We start from the raw sequence: 10608 nt of genomic DNA, 5'->3' as shown, positions 1-10608 counted from the left end.
ATCATTAAACTCAAAACAATATATTCATGTTGGACGACCAAGCTAAGTCACCACTCACCAATGATATATAGAAAAGTATAGGAAATTAAGTGTCTAACCAACCAAAAAGTGAACAACTCAATTAATTGTAATTATTAATAATTAATTTTAAATTTTTTAAATTCAAAAATTAAAAAATTTAAAATTGATTAAGTAAACCTAATTAAAGTATATAAAAATCTTTCTTTTTTCTCTCACATTAATCTACCCACCTCCATCAACCACACAAAAATTCCTTTCTCTCATCGTCGGGTCCTCTTTACCCTTGTCCCACCCAAGACTTTGCAACTTCTCAGATTTGAGAGCATCTTGACTAAAAAATCTTCTACATTTATCAGTATCCTATAAATACTCCACCATTTATTCTTCAATGGTACCACGTATTGTCAAGATTTCCACATGAATAGGACGAGAAGTACTCATGCGATGGGCATGGCTAATTACTTGCTCCTCCATACTTCTGTCCCAAATTGGCTCCATCAAAAATACATGGTAACGAAACTCAGGTCAAGCCCCAATGCAGTGCTTCCATTCATCACAAGTGCCATACAACTTGAATCATGCTGGAATGTGGCTAATGACTTTTTCTTGCTGCTTGAATGTATTGGGCTATACATTCCAGCATATTTGATACCAGCAATGGTCAACTGCTGTTCAATGACATGTATATGCTTCAGAAATTGGGAAAGTATCAAAATTTTGTCAGATTTCATATTGGTCATAGTGCTTCTATCACAGGTCTTTGAATTTGTCAAATCGTGATTCCATCACATCCAATCTTCTTTCGAATCGGTCAAATTACGATTCTATCACATCTAATCGGTCTCTACCTTACACTTGGTTCAACTTCAGAAATTGTTTAAGGAAGGAGTGGTGGAGCACAAATTGTTCTTGAACAATTACAGAAATATAAAAAAACATTCATTTAATATGAAAAAAAAATCTTAATGCTTAACAAAAGAAATATCCAGTTATATTTTGACAAACATAATTAGATATCTATAAAATTAAAAAAAAAATTATAAAATTTTTAAAGAAATAGAGACATTTACATTTGTAATAAAAAAATTCAAAAAAAATATATAAAAACATCCATTTAGTATGAAAAAGAAACATTTTGATCTTTAGCAGAAGAAACATCCATATATATTAACTTATTTTTATTAAGATGAGTTTTGAGGTCCAGCCCATTAAAAAGTTAGCAACATGAATCACGGAAACTGATTCAATTAGCTTCCGTCTCTTCACCCTCCTTCCATCTCCAAATGCCTAAAACATGATGAATCAGGAAATAGATTCAGAACCATCTAATTTACAAAGAAAAGAAACATCATAATGCCTAGCATAAACACCATTCACGTAAAGATTTTGAATTTATCCAGAGACATTTGAGCTGGTTTTTGCCTGGTACACTCTTGATTCCCTAGCATTATTGATAATATATACTCACAATAACTTTCTTAACTAGATCGAGCCCGGTAATTCCAAGCCCAAACATAGCCCGGTTTAATTATTAGGTCAATAGTTCTATTTGGTTTCAGGTCGAACCGAGCCGGGTTTATCGACCTCTAATATACTCAACAACTTAGGCACAAACCGGCTTCTATAAATTGAAAAGCTTTGTGTGAGAGTTATGTATATCCCACATATATATCAAAAGTTCATCGTGATGAATATCTTTCTTGTGCCATTTTTATTTGCCTTGTTAGTTCTTTTTATTATGTTTTCAAACTCCCCCACCACTCTCATTCAAGAAACCTCTCATCATAATATTTCACTTTCATTGTGGTGGCTAACCACATTTCACCTTATTATTATTATTATCACCATCATCATTATTATTATGAACCCTAAAAGAAGAAGACACGTTTATCTATTGGATTTTGCATGCTACAAACCTAACCCTAAATGCATGTGCACTAAAGACATGTTCCTTCAGTGCCTAAAGTCCACAGGCAGATTCCAAGATGAGAGCTTGGATTTTCAAAGGAAGATTTTAGATAAGTCCGGCCTCGGCCAGAGGACTCACATGCCGGAGGCTTTATTGGAGATCCCCCCAAACATTTGCTTAGCCGAGGCGGCCAAAGAGACAGAATCCGTGATGGTTGGCGCCATTGATGAGGTTTTGATGAAGACAAAAGTGAAGGCAGAGGAGATAGGGATAATTGTAACAAATTGTAGCTTGTTGAACACAACACCCTCTTTGAGTTCAATGGTTGTGAACCATTATAGGCTTAAGGATGACATTTTGAGTTATAATCTAAGTGGCATGGGTTGTAGTGCTGGACTTGTAGCCATTGATCTCGCCGAAAGACTCTTACAGGTACATCAATTTCAACATATTTGTAAAATATATTCTCTTTCTTCTTCTTCTTATTATTTTTGAATTAACAGTTTATTTTCATATTTATAATACTATATTGAGAGAAAAAAATATATATTGTGTATATTAAAATTAATTATTATATATTTTTGTATAAATTTACGTATTTAATTTATTTTTAAAATATATTTAATATGTATTTTATATTAATATTTAATTTTAATAATTAATTTTAATGTATATTTATCAACTAACAGCTAACATGGTTGACTAACAAATTAAAAACTACAAATAAAAAATGAGGTTTAGTTTTTTTAATTTGCTATGCATGGACTACTAATAGACTTAACTTGGCTATAGGTTTCATAATAAAGTTAACTATATAAATAATATGATGGTGAATTTTATAATATCTTTGTTTTGGTATTTAAATTGTCTAATTTATTTTTTAAAATAAAAAATAAATATTTAAAATAAAAAATAAATTATTTAAAATTTATTAAATTTTATTTTAATAACTTAAATACAAGGTGATAAATACTTGTATTCACCTAATATGATATGCTGTGACTTATGCGACATTGAAAAAGTGTACTCTGCTTTATGTATGCCTAGGGCGGAGGAGCTAGGATCAATTTCAGAGAGGGACCAAAATTTAATTTTATACTATAAATAAGAATAAAAAAAATATTTTACAGAAAATTAAATTAAAATTTACATATGATTTATAAAAGAAATTTAAAATTTGGAAGGGACCATTGTCCCTTTTTTTGTGAGGCGGAATGCCTAATTTTATTTATAAATTTAAAGTAAATATCATTATTTCAAGGTTAAATATAATAAGATTTTTGATCGCCTTAAAATTAAATATGAGTAATTTATGATTATATATAATTCATATACTAATATTTATGTGCACTTTTGGTGATCCAATTCTTTTTTAGAAAAAAGTATAGTCCAATAATTTTGATAATTCCTATGGATTATTCTTGTTATTACCCATTTGACATTAGATAGAGTATTGTGTTGAGAATTGGAAGACTAGACTGGATGATTCAACTGGACTAATTGAAAACTTATCACTATTCACTAATTAATAAATTAGATTTAGTATAAAAGTCAATTATTAGTATATTGATCAAAATTATTAATTTGGTTTATTTTTGCCAAATAAAAAGTTTAAAATTATAATTTTTTAATAAAATTATTTTTAAAATATAAATTTTATAATATTCATTATTCAGTTAAGTTTTAATTGAATCATTAGTATGTATAAAGGACACCACTCATATAAAAATAGCAAAAATAACTTTTCTAAAAGTTGTTTATTAGGTTATAGTAAAAAAATACATTTTAAGAAACTATAAATTAATAATAAAAATATAAATTATAAATAAAATTGAAGATCTAAAAAAAGAAATAATTATATTAATGATTCTAACTAATATTAATTCAAATAATACTAAATTTTTAAAATTTATACAAAATATTTTTTTTTAAATCTCAGTTTCACAATAAGTTTTATATTTTTATTCAAAGAATTCAAAAATAAATAAGAATTACTAGACTATAAATAGAACAATTAGCAATAAGAATTAGTAGATTAAAATATAGATCTTTAAAAATAAAAAATTGTAAAATTTGCAAAATGAAAAAAATATCAAAATAATAATACAATGTTAACAGAAAAATAATATTATAAAATTATAAAAAATAAAATAACCTTTTAATAAAATTTTTGTTAAAAATTTAAATTTTAAACAAATTAAAAAAATTAATCTTAAAATCAAAATAATAATTTTAAGAATATAACAACACTATTTAATAAAGATAACACTTTTTAATTTATGTCATTTATAAAAAATTTAATATATGACAATTTATTCAATAGATGAAATTAAATAAAGACGTTTTAAAACGTTTGTCTAATTATAAATTGTGTCTAACCTATTATTTCAAATGTATATGTAGGTTCATCCCAATTCCTATGCCTTAGTGATCAGCACCGAAAACATCAATGGAGGTTCATACACAGGAAACAACCGTTCGATGCTACTCTCTAATTGCCTCTTTCGAATGGGTGGTGCTGCAGTCTTACTCTCAAACCTCAACTCTGATTCTAATCGTTCCAAGTATTATCTGAAACACATTGTTAGAACACACAAAGGTTCTCAAGACTATTGCTACAACAGTGTAATGCAAAAAGAGGATGATGATAACATAACCGGTGTTGCACTCTCCAAAGATATTATGAGTTCTGCTGGACAAGCCCTTAAAGCTAATATCTCAACTCTTGGAATTTATGTTTTGCCCCGAATGGAACAACTCAAGTTTCTTTTAAATTTAATTGCAAGAAAGTCCTTCAAGAAAATGGTTATTAAGTGTTATACTCCCGATTTTAAGTTAGCTTTTGAGCACTTTTGTATTCACACCGGTGGAAAAGCGGTTCAAGATGAAATGCAAAAAACGCTTGAACTGAGTGATTGGCATATGGAACCTTCTAGAATGTCTCTATATAGATATGGGAATACGTCAAGCAGTTCAGTTTGGTATGAGCTGGCATATTGTGAAGCCAAAGGAAGGATTAAAAAAGGAAATCGCATTTGGCAAATTGCGTTTGGATCAGGATTCAAGTGTAATAGTGCTGTTTGGTGTGCACTTAGAACTATTGATCCAAAAGATGAGAAAAATTTGTGGACAAATGAGATTAGTGAATTTCCTACCGATATTGAAAACTAGGGGAAATCATAAACATTTTAGTTTTTTTTTTTTTTTCTTAAAGAAGAGTTTTAGTTTCTCTAGCTATGAGTATATCTTTTTCTTTTGTTGATTTATTAATTTATAATGTGTCCGTTTGATTGTTTGTTAGTTCTCTTTTGGGAGGCAATGATTGGTATAATAAGTTTTCACTGTTTTTATTGAGAGTTAATTATCAAGAGATCATTTATATATGAATAGTCTTTTTTTGAATCGCTTATGTTTATCTTAATTTATTTATTATATTTTACTTTTTAGAATACATAATTGATGAAAACAGTTGGTATCATATTGAATATTGTTGTCCTTCAATTATTTGATGCACTACAATATTTTGGGTCTATGGCCACGGTTTTTTTAGTCATGGTAAAAAATTGTGATTATAGACTCTTAATAGTTACGGTTTTTAGGGTGACCAAAAAAAAAGCTATGGTTACGATTTTTTTGGAAAGAGTGACCATAGAGTACCTATGGTCACGGTTTTTTAAAAAATGGTGGCCTAAAAGGGTCTATAGTCACGGTTTTGAGGGATGACCTAAAGGGATCTATGGTCATGGTTTTTTACAGTGATAAAAAAGGATCTATGATCACAGTTTTTCAAAAAAGGGTAACCTAAAAGGGTTTATGGTCACGGTTTTGGAGAGTGGCCTAAAGGGGTCTATGGTCACGGTTTTGGGGGGTGGCCTAAAAGAGTCTATAGCCTAAAAGGGTCTATGGTCACGGTTTTGGGGGTGACCTAAAAGGGTCTATGGTCATGGTTTTTTACAGTGATCAAAAAGGGGCTATGGTCACGGTTTTTTAAAAAAATGTGACCTAAAAGGGTCTATGGTCACGGTTTTGGGGGTGACCTAAAGGGGTCTATGGTCACGGTTTTGGGGTGGGCCTAAAAGGATCTATGGTCACAATTTTGGGGTGGCCTAAAGGGGTCTATAATCACGGTTTTGGGGGGTGGCCTAAAAAGGTCTATGGTCATGATTTTTTACAATGACCAAAAAGGGGCTATGGTCACGGTTTTTAAAAAAAGGTGACCTAAAAGGGTATATGGTCACGGTTTTGGGGGGTAACCTAAAGGAGTCTATGGTCATGATTTTGGGGTGGCCTAAAAGGGTTTATGGTCACAGTTTTAGGGGTGACCTAAAGGTGTCTATGGTCACGATTTTTTACAGTGACTAAAAAGTGTCTATGATCACGGTTTTTCAAAAGGGTGGCCTAAAAGAATCTATGGTCATAGTTTTGGAGGGTGACCTAAAGGGGTCTATTGTCGCAGTTTTAATCACCTGAGTTTAAATTAATGAAGAATTTTATGTATTTTTATAATTTTAAATATTTTATCTTTTAAAAATTTTAATAATTAAAAACTAATAATAATTTTATATGATTTATTTTAAATATTAAAATTTTAAATTTAATTTTATAAATAAAAAATTAAGTTGAATACTATTAATTTTAAATTAAAAATTATTTAAAACATAAAACTAAGTAATAGTTGACAAAAAATTATATTTTTAAAATAATTTAAATAAATTATGATTGATTTTTAATTATTATTCTACTTTTTAATTTTACTAGATTTTTTACATTACTTTAGTTCTAACCCTAACCTTAAGCCTAATTACTATTTAAGAATATTTTTGTAACTAAATTAAGTTTTGATAATTTGAATTTAAATTAATTTAAATTTAAAAAATTTAATAATTGAAAAATTTAAATTGATCTCTTTGAATTTAAGCAGTATTTTATAAGTTGTGATTAGTAGATTTATTTTATAATTTAAATTAAAAATAATTATTTAAACTCAATAATATATTAATAAGTAAAATTATATATTTTGAAATTAATTTTTAAAATATTATATTTAAATTCTAAATTATTAATCTATCTTAAATATTTTATAAAATTATTATATTACTCATATTGTAACACCCTACCATACAGAGTCTTATGCTTAAGTCATAATTTAGAGATGGCAAAGTATTATGACATCTAAAACAAAAATTTAGTACGTATAGTAGTACGAAGAATTGATTATAACTAGGAGCCTTTGTAGAAAAAGGGGTAAACAAAAACTGTAACTCGAACGCGCAACACTCCGATCGATAACGTAACGAACAGGGATAAGCTAACGCGAGGTCATATATATACAAAGAGTGTCAAAAACGGGAATATCAAGACTCAAAATTCGGTTGCGAAGATAACCGGTCCGAGCATAGTAATATATACATATAAATAAATAAGGAAAACCCCAAAGAAAACCCAAAAGGACACAAATACAGAAACCTATTCTCCAAAATTCCCTCTAGAAAGAGTCATCACAGTTTGTATTATTTAATGGAGATAATAGTATCTAAACAAGATATATAAACTAAAACAGAGTCCCGAGAACAAAGGATCTTCGCTAATCCAGAAGTCTCCAGCATGCCTCAGCGAGAAACCTCACGTCCTGCATCTGAAAACCACAAAATCCGCATGGGTGAGAACCAGAGGTCCCCAGCATGGTAACAGCTTCCACATATATAATACATAATAATAGAGGAAAGCCGAAGGCAATCCTAGATCTTCCTCCAGATAATATCAAAGCTTATAAACAAACTAAGCCGTAAGTGGCAACTGACTAAAGATCCTTCAGTCTAACTAATACTTCTCTTTCCAATTCCTTCAGACCTCCCAACCACCAGCAGGAGTATAATATAGCAAACACAGTTATATCAGACAAGAGATTTACAAATAGGAACAGATAAGGCATTTAGACAATTAGCAAGTAATATGCAATCAAATAGGCAATCTCAAACAATTCATATAGTATGCATATGATGAATGCCTGTCTCTAGTGGCTGATGATATCATCTGTCGGTTATAGAGCCAACCCGACAAGTCTTGGTAGCTAACCTTGGACTGTCCCTCTGTCGCTGGTGCACGAAATTGTGATGTCCAGGCCGAAGACTCAAACAATCCCCGGCAACGGCGCCAAAAACTTGGTGCTCTGATCTCAATACATAATTGTCACAACTTCGATACAACTAACCAGCAAGTGCACTGGGTCGTCCAAGTAATACCTTACGTGAGTAAGGGTCGAATCCCACGGAGATTGTTGGTATGAAGCAAGCTATGGTCACCTTGTAAATCTCAGTCAGGCAGATATAAAGTGATAATGGTGTTTTCGAATATTATATAATAAAATAGGGATAGAGATACTTATGTAAATCATTGGTAGGAATTTCAGATAAGCGAATGGAGATGCTTTTCGTTCCTCTGAACCTCTGCTTTCCTGCTATCTTCATCCAATCAGTCTTACTCCTTTCCATGGCTGGCTTTATGCAAGGGCATCACCGTTGTCAGTGGCTACATCCCCTCCTCTCAGTGAATAATATGCTCACGCACCCTGTCACGGCACGGCTATTCATCTGTCGGTTCCCGATCATGCTGGAATAGGATTTACTATCCTTTTGCGTCTGTCACTAACGCCCTGCAATCGCGAGTTCGGAGCTCGTCACAGTCATTCAATCATTGAATCCTACTCGGAATACCACAGACAAGGTTTAGACTTTCCGGATTCTCTTGAATGCCGCCATCATTCTAGCTTACGCCACGAAGATTCTGGTTAGGAGATCTAAGAGATACTCATTCTAGCTTAATTCATGTAGAACAGAAGTGTTTGTCAGGCACGCGTTCATAAGGGAGAAGGATGATGAGCGTCACACATAATCATCACCTTCATCACGTTCTTGGGTGCGAATGGATATCTTAGAAGAGAAATAAGAAGAATTGAATAGAAAACAATAGTACTTTGCATTAATCTTTGAGGAACAGCAGAGCTCCACACCTTAATCTATGGAGTGTAGAAACTCTACCGTTGAAAATACATAAGTGAAGGTCCAGGCATGGCCGAGATGGCCAGCCCCCTAAACGAGATCAATAGTCTCCTAAGATGAACAATAGATTAAAAATGAGACCAAATATGTCTAATACAATAGTAAAGGGTCCTATTTATAATAAACTAGTCACTAGGGTTTACATGAGTAAGTAATTGATGCATAAATCCACTTCCGGGGCCCACTTGGTGTGTGTTTGGGCTGAGCTTAAGTGTTCCACGTGCAGAGGCCATTTGTGGAGTTGAACGCCAGTTTCTGTGCCAGTTTGGGCGTTCAACTCTGGTTTTGGATCCTTTTCTGGCGCTGGACGCCAGATTTGGGCAGAAGGCTGACGTTGAACGCCAGTTTACGTCGTCAATTCTTGGCCAAAGTATGGACTATTATATATTTCTGGAAAGCCCTGAATGTCTACTTTCCAACGCAATTAAAAGCGCGCCATTTCGAGTTCTGTAGATCCAGAAAATCCACTTTGAGTGCAGGGAGGTCAGAATCCAACAGCATCAGCAGTCCTTCTTCCACCTCTGAATCTGATTTTTGCTCAAGTCCCTCAATTTCAGCCAGAAAATACCTGAAATCACACAAAAACACACAAACTCATAGTAAAGTCCAGAAATGTGAATTTAACATAAAAACTAATGAAAACATCCCTAAAAGTAACTAGATCCTACTAAAAACATACTAAAAACAATGCCAAAAAGCGTATAAATTATCCGCTCATCAGTCGCGCATCCCCAACTCGAGTTATACTCATCATAAACTTGATCATAATCATGATCCATATCCATCACCCTCACTGGTGAATATTTATAGGGGTGAGCTCATCCGGGCCTTTCACAGTGCCCGGCCACACTTACGACATAGGGTCAAAAGAGCTTCGAGTCTCAACCTAGAGCACGTGGTGGCTAGCCACTGCTTCCACCCAGGGAAACCCTCATCTCCGATGGTGGAAGTGCAAACATTCACAATTCATTCAACAGCATATATGCATTTATACTTAGCCATAATAATGGCTCCGCCGTAACACGGCAATAATCTAGCCATCCGGCTCACGGTTAAATCCATAACCAGCCAATTCATTAACAATTATGGCCCTTCGGCCCATGGCACAACAAGCACTTCCACCGCCATCCTCCGCATCTCATATAATCATCTTTGATCCTCATTGATCATTCATTTTTCCCTTGCTTCACTCGCAAGTTACCACATTTACTAGCCCCTTGCCTCATTGCTAGGCACATCATAATGATTCAAGACATAAGTGGTGAGATTGGAGAGGCCTAAAAGTATGAAATTTGGCTTTTAAAACTCAAAAATCAACTTTGGGATGAAAACAGGGCCACGCGTACGCGCACTTCACACGCACGCGTGGATGACCACAAAAACTCATCGACGCACAAGCGTCATACGCGCGGACGCGCGGGTTGAAAAATAGCCAAACGACGCGCGAGCGTCAACCACGCGTACGCGTGGGAGCTCTTGCGCCCCAGGCACAAAACTGGCACAACTCTCGGGAAAATAGCTGGGCATTTGGTGCAGCACATCGACGCGCCCGCGCACACCACGCGCACGCGTGGATGATGCTTTCTCGAAGAACGGCGCGTACGCGCCAAGTGCGCCTAC

General features: G+C 33.3%; 1 protein-coding gene across 1 annotated transcript; it reads left to right on the top strand.

Moving 5' to 3' along the window:
• Positions 1-1882: 1882 nt before the first annotated feature.
• Positions 1883-5472, top strand: LOC112778819 (3-ketoacyl-CoA synthase 20-like). The gene is made up of 2 exons (XM_025823101.2): positions 1883-2362; positions 4334-5472. The coding sequence occupies exons 1-2, from the start codon at positions 1883-1885 to the stop codon at positions 5099-5101; spliced, it is 1248 nt and encodes a 415-aa protein (XP_025678886.2). The 3' UTR covers positions 5102-5472.
• The last annotated feature ends 5136 nt before the right edge of the window (positions 5473-10608 follow it).

This window comes from Arachis hypogaea, chromosome 19 (genome assembly GCF_003086295.3).
Source record: "Arachis hypogaea cultivar Tifrunner chromosome 19, arahy.Tifrunner.gnm2.J5K5, whole genome shotgun sequence".
Taxonomy (NCBI): Eukaryota; Viridiplantae; Streptophyta; class Magnoliopsida; order Fabales; family Fabaceae; genus Arachis; species Arachis hypogaea.
Note: the sequence above shows the minus strand (reverse complement) of the source record. Positions and strands in the feature narration are given on the sequence as shown.